Below are 20,200 nucleotides of genomic sequence, written 5' to 3'. Positions count from 1 at the left end.
CATTCTGTCCTGATAAAGGGTCTCAGCCCAAAACGTCAACTGTTGGATCTTTTCCATAGATGTTGCCTGTACGTTTTCACTGTATTCTTTCAGTTTTATATCTTTCCTGTAGGTGGGTGACCAGAACTGCACACAATACTTCAGATTCGACCTCAGCAGCATCGTATACAACTTCAGCGTAACATCTGAAGTATATTAAGTCCTATACTCAATATTTTGATTTATGACAGGCAATGTGCCAAAAGCTCTCTTTGTGACCCCATCTACCTATGACACCACATTCCAGATGCCTTTGCTTTGCTGCGGTCCTCAGTGCCCTAGTATTCACTGTGTAAATCCTACCCTGGTTTATCCTCCCAAAGTGCATTATCCTCATATTTGCATTAACTTCCATCTGCCATTTTTGTCCTTTTTTCCTCCAGCTAATCCAGATCCCACTGCAGGCTTTGGTAGCCTCCCTCACTGTCCACTATGCCTCCAGTCATGGTGTCATCTTCAAATTTGCTGATATAGTTGAAAATCCAAATCATTAATATAGATGACAAACAGCAACAGACCCAGCACTGATCCCTATGCCACACACGCATCACAGGTCACCCATCAGGAAAAGCAACCATCTACTACTACTCTCTGGCTTCTGCCTTTCTAAATCTCATGCTTTAGTCAGCATAAATGACGACTTGTGATCTCAAATTGTGGATTATTTTCTTATATTTTTGCTTGTATCAAGAAGTTTGCTTCTGTAGATATTCTGGGTATGGACCTTTTTTTACCTTTACTGTAAAATATCTATTTTAGTTTTCAAAGGATCAAAAGGTTGAATCTTTGAACCTTTGGTTTTCACTGGAGTGTGGTGGAAGAATAATAATAATAATATCAAAGTGAAAGATTCTGAGAGCAGAGGTTGTTTAACCTGAGATTTTAGAAATCTTTTTTCTTGGTTAGTGGGCAGTCATTTAGTATTGTAGTAAGAAACGTTTGCTGCAATTGTGAATCTTTGCAATCAAGGTTGAATGGAATGAAAACTTATTACCGAGCGTGGTTGCTTAGAGAATATTAGGAAACGAGGGCAGGCCAAGATCTGAACAAGGTATTACTCTAAGAGCATGTTCTAGGGTACGTATGACTTCTGGTTACTGTTGAATGCCATCATACAATTTCTAATAATAATATAGGTGAGACATTTTTAAAAGTGCATGTTGCCAGAGACAATATTATCTTCGCAAACCACACAAAATTTTTAAACACTTATTATATTTAATCTACTGGTAACCTGCATTGATAGGTCAGCTAACACTGTCTACTTGTTGGTACTTGCTTATCGATAATTTTAATTTATTAACATTTAAATCTGTGCCTTGATGAAATGCAAATCCTAAAAATTGCATCCTGGCTCTTAGTAAACATGGAAGCTAGTGGATTAAATTGGAAAATATTAGGGGCATAGGTACCATTCTAAACAATGTGCTATTATGTTACAGTGATTTAGTACACACTACAGAAAGCCTTCGCAATGCCAAACTGTCATCTGGAAAAACAGAAAAAGAGAGCAAGAACGTGGATTCTGTGCTTGAGCCATATAGAACTGAGAATGCGCGTCTTGTCCAGGAGAACAACAAGCTTCACCAGGAATTACTGAGATTAAAAGAGGAATCAGATCAGCAGATCAAAGGTATTCATCTGCATGCAGAGCTTGCATACGTTCTGCAAGTATTTATGTAGCAATATTACTGTTTTATTTATACTGAAATGGAGTTAATTTTGTCTTATGTATATTTATTTATTTAGCAATTAGGCACAGAGTAGTGTAGGCCTTTACGGCCCTTCGAGCCAACTACCCCAGCAACCCCCAACAAACCTGATTAACCCTGACCTAATCACGGGACTATTTCTAATGACCAATTAACTTAGCCAGTACATCTTTGGACTCAGGGAAAACCCATGCATTCCATGGGGAGTACATGCTGACCCCTTACAGAAAGGCACTGGAATTGAACTCCGGAACACCCCAGGCTGTAAAAACTTCATACTAAGTGCTATGCTACAGATGATTGATCTCTTTAACAGCTTTTAAAAATATTCTATGCTGCCTGTTCAGACACCAGCATGGTCTGGTCATGTATTTTGACTCCAAGTACCCATGGGAATATCAAAAGAAAGGATGCATCATGAATTTCTCCCTCGGCCTCCCATTCCATGATCCTTTCCCTTCTCCAGCTGTGTATCCCTTTTGCAAATCAACTTTCCAGCTGTTAGATCCATCCCTTCCCCTCCTGTCTTAGAATAGAATAGTACAGCACAGTACAGTACAGGCCTTTTGGCCACAATGTTGTGCCGACCCTTAAAACCCTGCCTCCCATATATTCCCCCCACCTTAAATTTCTCCATATACCTGTCTAGTAGTCTCTTAAATTTCACTAGTGTATCTGCCTCCACCACAGACTCAGGCAGTGCATTCAACACACCACCCACTCTCTGAGTAAAAAACCTCCCTCTAATATCCCCCTTGAACTTCCCTCCCCTTACCTTAAAGCCATGTCCTCTTGTACTGAGCTGTGGTGCCCTGGGGAAGAGGCGCTGGCTGTCCACTCTGTCTATTCCTCTTAATATCTTGTATACCTCTATCATGTCTCCTCTCATTCTCCTCTCCAAAGAGTAAAGCCCTAGCTCCCTTAATCTCTAATCCTAATGCATACTCTCTAAACCAGGCAGCATCCTGGTAAATCTCCTCTGTACCCTTCCAATGCTTCCACATCCTTCCTATAGTGAGTCTTCTCCTATCATTTTGGATCTCCCCTCCCCCTCCCACTTTCAAATCTCTTACTATCTCTTCTTTCATTTAGTCCTGACTGTACTTCTCCCTATAGATGCTGCCTGGCCTGCTGCATTCCACCAGCATTTTGTGTGTGTTGCTTGAATTTCCAGCATCTGCAGATTTCCTCGTGTTATGCACCATGAATATATATTTTTGGAAGTATATTTAACATAGTCCGTCCAGTGGTGTAGTGACATTGGTACTGAATTTCGAGGCAAATGATCCCAAAATCAAATCCAGCCAGCCCCTTGCACACTTTGATTCTGTGCTAGGTTGAGCGTCGAGCTAGCAACTCTACCTCATAAAAAAATGGTAAAAGCTATGGAAAAGGCACAAATGCCACCTGATGTGTCACAAGGCGTGAAAAGGAGCAATGATATTTAACATAATTTAAAGAGATTTTGCTGTGTTACTATCCAAGTATAGTTGATTAATTGACAGTAATTCTGATTTGCACCTGAATGGTGTTTATAACAAGCTTTTATGCACTGTCAAATGGTTCTGCAGTTTCACATTGAATAGAAAGTAGCATGCAAATAATTCCTATGTTTCTTGGGAAAATATAAGCATGTGATCCCACCCACAAAATATGGAACGTCCTAGATCACGATTTTTGGAGTTCTATTTCAGACTTCCCTTTACAGATTAGCTGTAATTTGTGGAGGAAGCATCTATTAAGTTACATGGCCAAAAAGATGTTGTAGTGTACAGGTAGCCCCCGAGTTATGAACGTCTGACTTACAGACAACTCGTACTTATGAACCAAGAAAGGAGAACACCGTCCGCCATTTTAAGTTGTTACCATTGACACTGTTGAGTGTGTAACTTTGTATTTGGCTTAAATTTCTCTTAGCAAGATTCACCCGATCCTGCGCACCGCCCCCGCCCCCCCCCCCCCCCCCCCCCCCCCGGTCGGCTGGTGGTGCAGTGAGATCAGCGCCGGGCTCGAGAACGGACGTTCGGAGTTCGATCCAGTGACAGACCGCTGCTGAGTGCGCTCTTCAATCCATGCCGGGTTGATGTCGAGCTCACAACTTGATCTCGTAAAAAAACTGCCACCTCCAGTTTAAATTCCCACGCGGAATATTGTGGAGGATCAAATACCCATACCCAGCACAACCCCCACTTGTCCCATTTAACCTGTCTCAGTGCGGTGGACTTTAGGACCCGGGGAATTCAGTGCAGTGGTCCTTAGGACCTGGCGGAGCTCAAGACTTGCCGCCCGCATTGTCTCTGTTCCGTTGACGGGAAGCGATCAGGATTGAAAACAAAGTGGAAATAATAAAGCGTTTGGAAAGAGGTGAAACGTCATCGATAATTGGAAAGGCATTAGGCTACAGTCGGTCAACAATTGGAACAATTTTAAAGGGTAAAGTGAGAATAATGGAGCATGTGAAAGGTCCTGCCCTGATGAAAGCTACAATTATTACTAAGCAATGCAGTGGTTTAATTATTGGAATACATATGTTTCTTAAGTGTTTTATATACATAGAAAGGTAAAATATATACTAAGACAAAAGTTTGACTGACGCTAAATAATACCGGATATATGGTGTCAAGTTAGGAAAAGGGGAAGTACAACGAGATCTAGGTGTCCTTATTCATCAGTCACTGAAAGTAAGCATTCAGGTACAGAAGGCAGTGAAGAAAGCTAATAGCATGTTGGCCTTCATAACAAGGGGAGTTGAGTATAGGAGCAAAGAGGTCCTTCTGCAGTTGTACAGGGCCCTGGTGAGACCACACCTGGAGTATTGTGTTTAGTTTTGGTATCCAAATTTGAGAAAGGACATTCTTGCTATTGAGGGAGTGCAGCGTAGGTTCACAAGGTTGATTCCCGGGATAGCGGGACTGTCATATGTTGAAAGATTGGAGCAACTGGGCTTGTATGCACTGGAATTTAGAAGGATGAGAGGGGATCTGATTGAAACATATAAGATTATTAAGGGATTGGGCCCGCGAGAGGCAGGAAACATGTTCCGGATGTTAGGGGAGTCCAGAACCAGAGGCCACAGTTTAAGAATAAGGGGTAGTCCATTTAGAACGGAGTTGAGGAAAAACTTTTTCACCCAGAGAGTTGTGGATCTGTGGAATGCTCTGCCTCAGAAGGCAGTGGAGGCCAATTCTCTGGATGCTTTCAAGAAAGAGTTAGATAGAGCTCTTAAAGATAGCGGAGTCAAGGGATATGGGGAGAAGGCAGGAATGGGGTACTGATTGTGGATGATCAGCCATGATCACAGTGAATGGCGGTGCTGGCTCAAAGGGCCGAATGGCCTGCTCCTGCACCTACTGTCTATTGTCTATATACTTGTTCCGATTTACGTACAAATCCAACTTAAAGATGGACTCAGGAATGGAACTTGTTCGTAACCCGGGGACTGCCTGTATTAACCTTTTAGCCAGTTTAACACTCTTGTATTATCAACCTATGATAACTTTGTATTTAAGACCTGAATTGTAAGTAAATTTAAACTGCTCAATAAGAAGATTGCAAATTGCCATGTAATTTCTCCACTGTTTCTTGGCTTTTTCTGACATAAACTGGTAACTGTACTGTAAGATGCATATTTATTTTATTTCCTTCTACGTTAAAGATTTAAAATATAGCATTAGAAAATTGGAACATGACACTGCAGATCTGAAGTTCCTAAATAACCAGTATGTACATAAAGTACGATCTCTGGAGAAGGAAAGTAAAGCAAAGACTGAAAAGATCCTGCATCTACAAGAGAAAAACCTGCAGGCAGTGGTACAAACTCCAGGTAACATTGCTGCTATTTGCAATTTTGTTTTCATTTTTAAAGCATGTGTAATGATTTTGTTGTAATTCAGTGTGGAATAATGTGTTAGGCTATAGCAGATCATATGGATTAGAGTAATGGCTATTGCAAAATATAATGTGATTTTTAGATTATAGTTATACAGCTGACATTGTCATTAAGTTCTTGTGCGTCCCATCATTTAAAATATTATATATGCATTATCCATACTGCCATAGAAAGCCCTCTGCAAACCTTTAGACTTTCATTTTGGGCTAATGCATCCCTCATGACAGAGCCATATAGGAAATAGTTCATAACTGACTGCCTTAGATGAGGAGTGGTTGATTATCTTCACCGGTGAATTTCGTGATAAGGAGAAATTGATTTGGAAATAACAACTGAAAATATTGGAAATATTCCTTGTTCTTAGATGCTGCTTTACCGGTATTTTGCTGTTGACTGGTTGATGTCATAGATATGCTTTATTGTCATTGTTGAGGACAATGATATTGCAGTGCTACTTCATCCAGTGCAAATTAGCATAAAAACACAGTAACTAAATTTAGAATGAGATCGAAGTTACAACTGAATTAAAAACAAACAACTCTAAAATGGCGCATTGTTCAGTTGCACGACAGTCCTGGGGACAAAGCTGTTTTTCAGTCTGGATGTCCATGCAAAGATGTTGCTGTATCTCCTGATGGATGGTAGGAGATTAAACAGGTGATTACTGGGGTGGAATGAGTCCATTACAATTTTGTGAGCCTGTCGTAGATGTCATTCATGAGTTGCAGCTGGTTTCCATATCTGGTAGTTGTGTTCCAATTATGTTCTGTACAGTCCTGGTCACTCGTTGAAGTGCATTTTGGTTGATCTTGTTGCAGCTAGTTTACCATACTATCATCCAGTAGGTCAGTATGCTCTCAGTTACAGGTCAATAAAGATTTACCAGTAGCTTTTGGGAAAGGTTTGCTTTCTTTAAACTCCGACAATAGTATAAGTGCTGCTGAGCCTTCCCTACTATCAAGGAAGTGTAGGTGGCCCAAGAGAGCTCCACTGTGATGTTCAGTCCCAAGAACTTAAAGCTGGAGACCCTTTCCACTGCTTCATTGTTTATGGATAGTGGAGCTTGATAATAATTTCTTTGCTTTGTTTGATATTGAGTGAAAGGCTATAGTCAGGCAGTTTCTGCACCTTCTCTCTGTATGCTGTTTCTTTGTTATTTGTAATTAGTCCAATCACAATGGTGTCATCTGCAAATTTCATGATGGAGTTGGTAGCAGAAGCAGGGGCACAGTCATGGGTGTAAAGGAGTGGGCTCATTATACATCCCTGTGCTGCACTGGTCAGGGAAGTTCATGCCTATTTGTCTAGTCTGACAGTCTGGGTGTGATTGGTAAGCAAGTCCAGAAACCAGCTGCAAATTGATGTAGCTAGTCCCAAATTGTGTAGTTTAATGAGCACCATGTTGGGGAGTATGGTGTTGAAAGCAGAAATGTAGTCAATAAAAAGTATTCTGGTGCAGCTGTCCTTATGCTCTAGTTGTCCAATACAATGTGGAGAGCAATGGAGATGGCGACCTTGGTCGATAACACCAACAACCCAGTCTCCATCTCTAATGGGCAAACTAGTGTTGCTCCAGAGTAGCAGGGATGACATTCTTAATGTGGGAATAACCAGTTTCTCCAGGCACTTGGTGGCTATGGGGATGAGTGCAACCTTGCTGTAGTTGTTGAGGCAGGTAGGAAGGGAGTAGGCTTAATAGCCAAATGATCTTTTTGTACTCCTGTTTAATTCATGCAGGAATAGAATTCTTTGTTGGCAAATTTTATTTTGTGTAAAGTCAGTTTATTTCTCTTACTGATTCTGAAAGTGGTGTTTTAATCTCACATATTTCACCCAAGATACTATTCATGTGTGGCAAGCTCAGCTCACAGATTTAATTTAATAGCCAATTAAAATCCAGTTAAACCCAGTTCCCAGTTTAGTGGTTATTAAAGACTTCTATTTGTCAGTCTTAGATATTCAAAAGCACCAAGTACTATTAAAATGTAGCCATTCTTTTATTAACTAAAATAAAAACATTAAAATTAATTTTCAGAATTAGCTTCATGAAATGATAAACATTTATTGGACCTTATACCATGCTTTTTTGGGGCAATTTTTGTTCCCAAATGAATAGGTTTGTAACTCTTGAACTATGTCTAAGCTGACACAAGTTCAACACCATATCTGCCAGAGTAATTTTTACTTTGAGAAGCCTAGGAAATTAACGTTCCATAGCTGAACTCTATAAGTGCCTAAAGTCAGAGCACAACTAGAAATTCTGCAGCCATTAGCTCTTCATAAATTTGGAACTTAACAATGGTGATTGTTTATTACAGAAATAAATGATGACTATTCTGTGTGGAATTGCTGGCATTTCTGAAGAAATTTCAAGCTGCCGATAACACATTAACATAAGCGTCAACAATGGTTGATAAACTATTGCATCACAGAAGGCTGGGTCATAAAGTGACATCATAGGACAAATGGACCCATGTAAGCCAGTTACCAGGAACTTTAAAATACTGCTTTAATGATGAAGTCTATTGAAATCATGGTCAAAATGCTATGAAACAGTAGAAATGTCAAAATTAATCAGTGTTGGTGCAGTTTATTTTATTTGAATAAAATTATTTCAAACTGCACACTTGAAACAGAGAAACAAAGCCTGGCAAACCAATTTTAGTTTACAACCAAGTATGGAATGTATGTATAATGCTGTCTGAAGAAAATAAGGTTAGATTTTAATATTGGAATTTACTCTCAGTGCGGAACAATTTACTTTACTTTTGCAGGTGGCAAAAAGCGAAACATACCATTTCGTCGACAGCGAATGCAAATTGATCAGGCAGTGCCTCCGTCAGGGATTGCATCAGCACCGCAAATTCAGACTGAAGATCCTTACCATCTGGACCTATTGAATGTAGCTGATGATAGGTATTTATAATTTGTAATTAGTGAAGCCATGTCTGTTTAAATATTATAGTTAATAAATTATTTACCCATTATTAAGGTAGTGAAATACAATATTTGATTTTGATTTTAGTTACAGTTTTAAGCTAGAACCTTTGATTGTCACAAAATAATATGGATAAAATTTATATAATTGGGTAAATGAATAGGATCTTAATTCAATTTGTAAAATAAGAGGCACAGAGTTTGTGATAGCTCAGATCAAAAGAAAGGACTAGTAGCAGTGTTTTGTTGCTACATAATTTTTAGGAGTATGGTTAGTCAAGCACACAGAACCTGGCATCACCTGTAGTTCATCTGGTAACATGCCTTCATGTGAGTGAAAAGGAGAGTGTTGAAATACTTACAATATTGTAAATATTTGTACATGCTACTAGTTCTTGTTTCTATAAATTGACTTCTTTCCATGTGATGTCAGTACTCTGATGCAGGACAAATACTGACAACATTTGGTTGTGGTTTAGAAGTATCAGCTATGTTTCTTGATTCTATTACATCAACAATTATATTATCTGCTTGACCATGCGAGAGTCCTGATGTGAAAAGGACAGATAGAATATAATGATTTTTTGTGATCTATTGGCCTACTCCCAATCATCATCAAGGCAATGAAAGGGATCTTTAGCCGTCTGCATTCAAGCATCGTTTACTCTGCAGATTCTTGCCCCTGACAACAGTAAGACAAAATTATCTTGGAATCATGTCTGATTACAGAAATATGAATGTTTTATTGGAAAAACTGCAATAGCTATTTCCTTTGTGCTTCACTCTCTTGTGTAGCATGCTGTTGTGGTTTTTTGATTCTGGTGGCACATTGTAGGGAGCACCATAGTCAGAACAGATTATCAGTTGTTTGATAAGATGCCTGCTGGTCTTTTGAACTATCTGCATGCTCTTTGAGCTGAAAAATGACTGTATCTACAAAACCTGAGCCTCACTGATGGAATAGAGGTTTCAAACTCCTCCAGCTGACCACACTTATGGTTTACAAAACTGGAAACCATTATAAGGTTCCCACATGGTACAAGGATATACTGTATCTTCCACATGTGTGAGCTAGCTTGTCATGCTCTATCATGTCTAATTCTTCATAATGTATCTCTAAACAGTAACCCTAAAAGCACATCTTTCACAGGGATAAAGAGGGCAAATGCGTCTGGGGGCACTTTGCTTCAATGCTCACCAGGGAGAGGAACTTTGACAAATAGAGGTCAGCGTAGAACAGGCTAATGTTCTGGAGCATGTTGAGTATCTCAGGTTACTACAGGAAATGAAGGGAAAGATTAATGGGGCATTGATCTTCACATCTCCCCTGGAGTAATACCAAGGGATTAGAGGATGGCAAATATTGTTCAGTCATTTAGAAAAGGAATTGGGGATAATCCAGGGAATTATAGACCACTGAGTCTTATATCAGTGTAGGCAAAACAATCGAGGGATTCTTGGGGATAGGATTTACAAGCATTTGTATAATCATAGTCTTATTAGGGATAGTCAGCATGGCTTTGTGAGGGTCAGGTTGTGCTTGAGGATTTTGAGGAAGTACCAGAACAAATTGATAGAAGTAGAGTGGTGGTTGTGGTGTATATAGATTTTAGTAAGGTGTTTGACAAGGTTCCCCATGGTAGGTTCATCCAGAAAGTTATGAGGCATGGGATTATTGAGAACTTGGCTGCATGGATTTGTAATTGGCCTGCCCATGGAAGGCAGAGGACGGTAGTAGATGGAGCGTATTCCTCCTGCAGGTGAGTGACTGGTGGTGTTCCAAAAGGATCTCTTGTGTGTCCCCTGCTCTTTGTGATGAGCAGTGGAAGGTTGGGGTAGGTAAATTTTTGAACGACATGAAGTTGGTAGTGTTGTGAATAGTGTAGAGAGTTGTTCAGTTCCAACAGGATATAAATAAGATACAAAGCTGGGCAGATTCTACAGATTCACTGCTGTCTGGCTAAAGAAATTCCTCCTCATTGATGTTCTAAATGGATGTCCCTCTAGACTGAGGCAGTGAACTCTGGTACTAGTCTCACCCACTATAGGAAACATCCTCCCTACATCCATAAATTTCAAGAGATTCTCTCCCCCGCCCCCCACCATTCTTCTAAACTCCAGCAAGTACAGGCCCAGAGCCATCAAACATTGCTCACACATTAACCCTGTCATTCCTGGAATCATTCTTATGAACCTCCTCTGGACCCTCTCCAATGGCAGCACATCATTACTTAAGTAAGGGCCATAAAACTACTTACAATACCCCAAGTGCAGTCTGAACAGTACCTTATAAAGCCTCAGGATTATATCCTTGCTCTTATATTCTCATCCTCTTGAAATGAATGCCAGCATTGCATTTGCCTTCCTTACCACCAACTCAACCTGCAAGTAAACCTTTAAGGAATATTGTACAAGGACTCCCAAGTATCTGTGCACCTCTGATTTTTGACTTTTCTCTGTTTAGAAAATAATCTATGCTTTTATTCTTTCTACTTCGCTAAACTATATTCCATCTCCCACCTAGTTCACCATTCTCACGATCTGTCTGAGTCCTTCTGCAGACTTCTGACTCCTGTGGAACACCACTAGTCCCACACTAGGATGTAGGAGTGGGAGAGTGAATGCAAAGGAAATTTTCCAGGATTGGTGTTGTAGTGGGCTGTGAGGAAGATCATCAGAGCTTGCAGTGGAAATTTAATGCAGACAAGAGCAAGGTGTTGCACTTCGGTAAGACCAACCAATTCAGTAGGTCTTACACAGTGAACGGTAGGGTACTGAGGAGTGCTGTGGAACAAAGGCATCTGGGAATACAGGTCCATAATTCATTGAAAATGGTGTCACAGATAGGTTCGTGACGAAAGCTTTTGGCACATTGGTCTCCATAAATTCAAGTATTGAGTATAGGAGATGGGATGTTATGTTGAACCTGTATAAGATGTTAATTTGGAGTATTGTGTGCACTTTTGATCACCTACCTACAGGAAAAATGTAACTAAGTTTGAAAGATAATGCAGAAAATTTACAAGGATGTTGCCAGGTCTGCAGGACCTGAATTATAAGAAAAGATTGAATATGTTAGGACTGTATTCCTTGGCAGAAGATTGAGAGGAGATTTGATAGAGGTACAGTATACAACATTATGAGGGGTATAGATAGGGTAAGTGCAAGCAGGCTTTTCTACTGAGGTTGGGTGGGACTACAACTAGAGGTCACGGGTTAAGGGTGAAAGGTGAAAATAAGAGGAACATGAAGAGAAACATCTTCACTTAGAGGGTTGTGAGAGTGAGGAATGATCTTCCAGTGCAATTGGTGCATGCAAACTTGATTTCAACGTTTAAGATAAGTTTTGATAGGTACATGGGTAGTAGAGCTTTGGAGGGTTATGTTCCGGGTGCAGATTGATGGGGAGTAGGTAGTTTAAATGGTTCAGCACAAACTTGATGGGCTGAAAAGCGCAACACAAAAATGCTGGAGGAACTCAGCAGGCCAGGTAGCATCCATGGAAAAATCACTCGATGTTTTGGGCCGAGTTCCTTCATCAGGACTCCATGCTGTACTTTTCTATGACAATGATCCTATGACGCTACCTGAATTAGAGAGCATTTCTTATGAGGAAAAGTTAAGTGAACTAGGGCTTTTCTCTTTGGATTAGAGAATGAGGAGAGGTTTGAGATTGACAGCTATAGATGGAGTAGACAGCCAACATCTTTTCCCAGAGTCAATACCAGAGGATATCTATTTAAGATGAGTGGTGGAGAGTTTAGGGAGATGTTAGGTATTAAACAGAGATTGGTAAATGCCCACACACACTGCCAGGGGTGGTGGTAGAACCTGATACAGTAGGTGCATTTAAGAGACTTAGATAGGCGTGAGAATGTAAGAAGAATGGAGGGTTATGTAGGAGGGAAGAGTCAGATTGATCATGAACTTGGTTGTTATATATAAATGTCTCCACAACATCGTGGGTTGATGGGGCTCATATTGTGCTGTAATGTTCAGCGTACAACAAAGTCCCTACTTGTCTAAATCTTGGTTTAGTACTCCATGGAACTGGACACCATGCACTAACTATTTAGTGATCATCCAAGATGAGGAGGGTGGTCAGCAGCCTTTGTTTCTGTGACTATAAATAAAGGACTGTTTTACATCAGGTTGAGAGTTCAGACTCTTGATTTGTTCCCTGTGGGACTTTGTGTTGATTGCCATGATGTGTGATTTGGATAGCACACTACAATAAATGAGAATATCTTACTGGAGAAAGGAAATACAGGTGTCCCCCGCCTTTACAAAGGTAGAGCATTCCTGTGAAACCTTCCTTTGGCGAAGAACCATTAATTTATACGGGAAAATTTTTCGTAAAAGTGAAAATCCTGTTGGTAATACGAAAACAGGTTACTAATGTAAGTCTTTTGTAAAAGCGAAGTGGCGTAAAGCGGGGGACACCTGTATTCAGTCACATTGGCCTTATGGCAGCAACATTTTTCAGTGGCAACAAACTTTTCTGAGAGAAAAGTAATTCTCCTGGTTTATATTTGTCATAGGTTGTGATCACTAATGACTAGGCCAATTTTAGTGAGCAAGTTCCTGGACTCTGCACAAAAGCCGACTCTCATCTCTTTCCCTACAGAAAATAAACACAAAATTAAGATTGAATGAAAATGAAGATAATTTGATAAAATGTGAAAACTTCTTTTAAAAGAATACATTTCAAAAGCTTAGTATTCCTTTTACAACATTTTAATTTTTTTTATGTTTTATGACTTCCCCTTCTCATATTTTCATTTTAGCTGCTTTAACATTTCCTATCAGATGGCAATAAGCTGACATAACTAATTCAGAGATCTTATGTAACGTCAATTTGTTTTATACTAGCATAAGTTCAAATAGAGAATGTACGACATAATTTAGGTGTTCTTGTCACTATGGTTGTTCATGGGCTACAGCAAAGGCAAAACAAACTTCTTCATTAATTTTTTAAATACTAAACTAGCCATCTTGTTTCTTTCATCTGCATATGTGGTTTCCTGTCAGATGATGCTGATATGAATTATCTTGCAGTATTTCATTATGTTATAGATAGCATATACATAATGTCTTTGATGACAGGACTGAAAACACATACAGGTGTCCCCCGCTTTACGAAAGTTTGTTTTTCGGCACTTCGCTTTTACGGAAGACCTACATTAGTACTTGTTTTCGCTAACCAAAAGAAATACGAAGAGGATTTTCACTTTTACAAAAGAAGGCGCCCGCTTTAAACTTGTGTTTACCCCGAGAAAGACTACCATGACCGTGAAGCCTGGTGCAGGCAGGTGTGTGCGCATGTGTGTATGTACCGACTTTTTTTCTACAAATCTGTTTTGGCTAAATCTTCCAAATTCTGATAAGTGAAACTACACTGTACATAGATTATTTCTACTTTATATAGGCTGTGTATTTATCATATCATTCCTGCTTTTACTATATGTAAGTGTTATTTTACGTTTTATGTGCTATTTTGGTATAATTTGGTAGGGTTTTTTTGGGTCTGGGAATGCTCAAAAAATTTTCCCATATAAATTAATGGTAATTGCTTTCTCGCTTTATGCCATTTCGGCTTACGAAAGGTTTCATAGGAACGCTCTATTTCCGAATAGTAGGGGAAACCTGTAATTGTACTTCAAGTAAATTGTAGAAAGAAGGAGGTGACAGTGGGAAAGGCATTTTGGAAAAAATAACACAGGATTAAGGAACTGTGCCTGCTTGCACAAAAAATAGCAGAAAGGTGGAGAATATAATGCCACATCATATTTCCTTAGGCAGCTCCTCAAGGTTTTGAATGGGTTTGGAATAGCTGATGAAGCTAATATAGTCTCTGCCGTAGGTGAGCAAGAAGTCCTTGATGGGGCAGGGGGTTGGGACACTTGGTTCATTGTGTAGAATGGGAAGTGATAAATTTCTTCTGCCATTCTTGTTGAGATCTTGCACATGCCTGAACAAGGAATTCTAGATTCTGAATGCCTTCTCAGATTTTGAGTATCAAGGGTTTGTCTTTCCCAGGGACGCTTTGAGAATGTGCTTGAATCTTTTCTTTATTCTCCTTGTGATTTCTTGCCTTGACTCGAACTCAGAAGGGGTGCTTGTTTCAACAATCCTTTAATAGGAGTAAAGATGACATGGGCTGCTCAGCAGAACTTGCTAGGTGTATTAGGGTCTTGGGATGGGGCACTCTTCATGTTATTTGGTTTATCCTGCTACTGCATTTGCAGAAACATCATGATGGTATTTGAGCTGTTAGCTTGTAGACATTGAACTTTGTACAATGTTTAAGGTTGTGATCTTCAAATATTCCTTTTGTCAGATAATCAAACGTGGCTGGCGGTGCTGACAAGCTGAGGTGATGATAACATATTATGTATATTGGGAACCTGAGCGCCTGACTGTTTCAGAAGTACTTTGGGAGACTCGGAAGTACTTCAACAGTAATCAAATATGATACAATTATTGGTGCAATTAAGCATCAAGATTCTGTTACATGTCAGAAATTCACATACATTTTAAAATTGTGTTTTTATCAAGCTATGTCTTAATTCTTTTCTGTTAATTTGGATTTGTATTTGGACATGGTGGGCCAAAAGACCCTTTCTGTTCAGTGATTCTATATTTCATTATCTGATTTGCAGTAAAGATCTAAAAAGACAGTCATGAGCTAGTATTTCAGTGATTGATTTAATTTTAGTCGTTTTTGGTACAGATTTTTTCCTTTAACTTTTTTTCTGGTATTTTGATGCAAATAATTCTTGCATGATATTTACTTTTTGACTTATTTTTATGATTTATCAGAATAATGGGTCTTCAAGACACAGTTAATAATCTCAAGGCTGAACTGGATAAATCAGATCGTGAAATGAGAAAATTTCAGAGGCAGGTGAGATGATCATCTGTGCATGCAAGTTTATGTTGTAACTATTTTTGTTCTACAGAAAACAGACTTATTTACACCTTGACAAACTTAAAATTGATTTTCCATCTAACTGATAGCTAACATAATTCTGACGTCATTCTTTAAAAATGAGAATACTTCATTCACAAAAGGCTTTAAGTGAATGTTGTAGAGTAATGCCATCATGGCTATAAATGAATTATAAGGCAATTATTATATTATTCTTTATGATCTCCCAAGTCTTTCCCACAGCACAGCGATGATCTATTTTCACCCTATTGTACCCTAGCCAGGTTAATTCCTATTTAAGCTGTTCTGCATGTACATTTTATAATATTCTCAGCTGGATCACTTCAAAATACAGCTCTGATATTGATTTTTACTTTCTTTTTAATCTGTGTTTAGAAGGAAGCCTTTTTAGGTGCCAGGGAAGTCTCTCTATGAAAAGGCAGTTGTGGCTGGATTCATTCCAGTATTCCACATCCACTTATGCTTTCTGTAACTTCAATGTGACTAAAACTGGATTTTATAGAGCCATTATCTGCTGATCTAATGTCAGAATTGGACAGTGCACTGCGGAACCATTTGAAAAGGAGATTTCTAAACATGATAGAAAAATCCTTAAAAGCCAGCTCCTTAACCTATTATATTAGGTGCAGGCAAATATTTTAATTTACTTCCTTTACTCTAGGAATTAAGGGAATAATTTTGTGGAGTATGAGATCAACTAGCAATGCTTTGTTTCATAGAAAACCTACAGCATAATACAGGCCCTTTGGCCTACAAAGCTGTGCCAAACATGTCCTTACCTGAGACATTATCTAGGGTTACCTATAGTCCTCTATTTTTGAGTTCCGTATACCTATCCAGGAGCCTCTTAAAAGACCCTATTATATCTGCTAGCAGCCCATTCCATGCACTCACCACTCTCTGCGTAAAAAAGAAAAAAATTACTTACCCCTGACATCTCCTCTGTATCTACTTCCAAGCACCTTAAAACTGTGCCCTCTTGTGCTAGCCATTTCAGCCCTGGGAAAAAGCCTCTGACTATCCACACGATCAATGCCTCCCATCATTTTGTACACCTCTGTCAGGTCACCTCTCATCCTCCATCACTCCAAGGAGAAAAGGCCAAGTTCACTCAACCTATTCTCATAAGGTATTCTTCCTAATCCAGGCAATATCCTTGTAAATCTCCTCTGCCCCCTTTCTATGGTTTCCATATCCTTCCTGTAGTGAGGTGACCAGAACTGAGCACAGTACTCCAAGTGGAGTCTGACCAGGGCCCTATGTAGCTGCAACATTACCTCTCGGCTCCTAAGCTCAATCCCACAATTGATGAAGGCCAATGCACCATATGCCTTCTTCACCACAGAGTCAACCTGCACAGCAGCTTTGACTGTCCTATGGACTCGGACCTCAAGATCCCTCTGATTCTTCACACTGCCAACAGTCTTACCATTAATACTATATTCTGCCATCATATTTGACCTACCAAAATGAACCACCTCACACTTATCTGGGTTGAACTCCATCTGCCACTTCTCAGCCCAGTTTTGCATCCTATCAATGTCCTGCTGTAACCTTTGACTGTCCTTCACACTATCCACAACACCCCCAACCTTTGTGTCATCGGCAAATTTACTAACCCATCCCTCCACTTCCTCATCCAGGTCATTTATAAAAATCACGAAGCTAGGAGTCCCAGAACAAATCCCTGAGGCACACCACTGGTCACTGACCTCCATGCAGAATATGACTCATCTGCAACCACTCTTTGCCTTCTGTGGGCAAGCCAGTTCTGGATCCACAAAGCAATGTCCTTCCTCTTGGATCCCATGCCTCCTTACTCTCTCAATAAGCCTTGCACAGGGTCCCTTATCAAATGCCTTGCTGAAATCCATATACGCTAAATCTACTGCTGTACCTTCATCAATGTGTTTAGTCCCCTCAAAAAATTCATTCAGGCTCCTAAGGCTAGTATTTTCATATACTAAAAATTAAATATAGGCATATTTTAAACAGTAATTCATGAGATGGTTAACCTTGTATGCATGGAATTTCACATACTTCTGGCAAACTATTAAACTTTATGTAATAGTCATATAAGAATAACCTTGCAGAATGATGTAGTTGATTATCAAAGTGAATAAAATTTCAATTTGGATCAAAATAATAAAGGTATATAATTTATAAATTAACACATCCAAAGCCAATATTTTTAAAGGTACTTATTTTTTACTGTAAATCACATGCAAGTTTACACCTGAATTTTCATTCATATGAGAACCATGCAGCTTCTTTTGAATTTCCTTAATTTGAAGCACCAAGGTTTTCTGACACGAATGTTACTTTAGTATGTAGCATAGTGAAAGCTGCCTTTTACAATGAGAATCCTCAGCTGCTCAGAGAAAAGCTGATAGATTCTTTTATCTCTTTATATTCTCTTCTGTTTTCTATTTTGCCTAGTCTTTACCATTGCTTGTCTACATCATGTCTAAAATACACAAATTTCATGAATCTTTTTGCTCAAGAGAAGAGGTAATCTCCATTTGGTTCTTTGTTCAATACAGCTTTCCTACCTATGCAGTGCTATTCAGAAATGACGTTATAGTGTGTCGTCTGTATTTTTACTTTTGATGAAGCCTGTCATTTAACCTTCTGCTTTATGCACATCTCCCTATTCTGTCTTTTCTGCCTTCTTGAAACATTGAAACATATTACTATCTCCACTTAATCTTTAATGCTAGAAAATCTGCAGATGCTGGAAATCCAAAGCAGCACACACAAAATGCTGGAGGAACTCAGCAGGTCAGGGAGCAACTATGAAATGAATAAATTGTCAATGTTTCACCAGTCCTGAAGAAGCGTCTCAGCCCAAAACATCGACTGTTTATTTCCGTAGTTGCTGCCCCCCCCGCCTGAATTGTTGAGTTCCTCCAGCATTTTGTGTGTTCTGCTCCATTTTATCTTTGCCTGCTTTGAATATTTAAAATATTCTGCAGGATTTAACCTTTTGTCTGTTTGATACTCAGTGAGAGACCAGCTCTCACCCTTCAATTTCATTTCCTTGATTCACCACCTTTTACTGCTGTTAAGTATCATTGTAATGTCTTAGATTATCTTGTCTTGATTCCAGCTTGAACCCTTTCCAGATTAGGTATTATCATAAAGTGCTCATGGGTGATGAGGCACATCCTGACACTGATTTGTCAATATTGAATCATTCTGATTGCACCACCCGTACTTACTAGTTGATTGCTTGAGTTAGATATTCATAAGAAGGAAAATCAGTTATTTTCCTCAGTTCATTTTAAATTTCTTTCTCATCCACTCATACAACTGCCTTCCTTTATCCTATGAAAGTTGTAGTGTGTTATGTGTCTTGTGGTCTCTGCTGTCACGTAAGTGGCTGTATATTTTTTGCGAGTGATCCAGTTTGCTTCCTGATAATGTGGGAAACCACAGCCCTAGCTGACCTGAGAGCTGTCTTATCCCCTAATCTCAAGGCAGCATCCCAATTTCTCAGCTGTGCTTGGACCTCTGCAGTCAGCCATGGCTTTTGATTTGCCTTCACATAGCTATGCTTAATAACAGCAATGTCCTCAATGCAATTCTCTGTGTAGCCAGTTGCACATCTTGCATATTCATCAATGTTAATGTGATAGTTGAAGGTAGCGACCTCCCTGAGCATGTTCCAGTCCACGTTTTCAAAACAGTCCCACAAAGCTGAGGTTGCTCCTTCCCCCTCCCCCACTTTCTTCCTCTCACTTCTCATCTTTTTAATCTTTTCCTGATGAAGGGTCTTGGCCAGAAACGTCGACTGTTTTGCTCTTTACCAAAGATGCTGCCTGACCTGCTGAGTTCCTCCAGCATTTTTGTGTGTGTGTGTTGCTTTGGACTTCCAGGTAGCAAAGTTAACATGCTGATGGAATTAGGCAGGACTCTTTTTAAGTTAGCATGATTTCAGTTAGCTGCAACAATAAAGAAACCACCAGGGCCTCTGTACCTCCCTCTGTAATTGGATCCTCGACTTCCTAACCAGAAGACCACAGTCTGTGCAGATTGGTGGTAACATATCCTCTTCGCTGACCTTCAACACTGGCGCACCTCAGGGGTATGTACTTAGCCCACTGCTCTACTCTCTATATACACATGATTGTGTGGCTAGGTATAGCTCAAATACCATCTACATATTTGCTGACGATACAACCATTGTTGGTAGAATCTCAGGTGGGTGTATAGGAGTGAGATATGCCAACTGGAGGAATGATGCCGCAGCAAAACCTGGCACTCAGTGTCAGTAAGCCAAAAGAGCTGATTGTGAACTTCAGGAAGGGTAAGACAAAGGAACACTTACCGATCCTCATAGAGGGATCAGAATTGGAGAGAGTGAGCAGCTTCAAGTTCCTGGGTGTCAAGATCTCTGAGGATCTAACCTGATCCCAACATATCAATGTAGTTATAAAGAAGGCAAGACAGCAAATATACTTTATTAGGGGTTTGAAGAGATTTGATATGTCAACAAATACACTCAAAAACTTCTATAGTTGTACCGTGGAGAACATTCTGACAGGCTGGAGGGGCTACTGCACAGGACCGAAAGAAGCTGCAGAAGATTGTAAATCTATTTAGCTCTATCTTGAGCACTAGCCTACAAAGTACCCAGGACATCTTTAGGGAGTGGTGTCTCAGAAAGAC

The 20,200-nt window shown here is 39.7% G+C and overlaps 1 protein-coding gene across 5 annotated transcripts in view; it reads left to right on the top strand.

The window, feature by feature from the left end:
* Positions 1-20,200, top strand: part of cep135 (centrosomal protein 135) — a 116,258-nt gene that overhangs the window by 7,453 nt on the left and 88,605 nt on the right. For 4 of the 5 annotated variants that reach the window (XM_073064623.1, XM_073064622.1, XM_073064621.1 and 1 more), the window contains exons 3-6: positions 1,482-1,672; positions 5,407-5,574; positions 8,415-8,556; positions 15,400-15,484. In XM_073064623.1, the coding sequence (XP_072920724.1) occupies positions 1,482-1,672; positions 5,407-5,574; positions 8,415-8,556; positions 15,400-15,484 (586 nt within the window). Of the gene's footprint in view, positions 1-1,481; positions 1,673-5,406; positions 5,575-7,958; positions 8,116-8,414; positions 8,557-15,399; positions 15,485-20,200 lie in introns of those variants that run through there. The other variant, XM_073064625.1, reaches the window with a different exon arrangement.

This window comes from Hemitrygon akajei, chromosome 13 (assembly GCF_048418815.1).
Source record: "Hemitrygon akajei chromosome 13, sHemAka1.3, whole genome shotgun sequence".
Classification (NCBI taxonomy): domain Eukaryota; kingdom Metazoa; phylum Chordata; class Chondrichthyes; order Myliobatiformes; family Dasyatidae; genus Hemitrygon; species Hemitrygon akajei.
The sequence above is the reverse complement of the archived record's forward strand: the minus strand, read 5'-3'. Positions and strand labels throughout refer to the sequence as shown.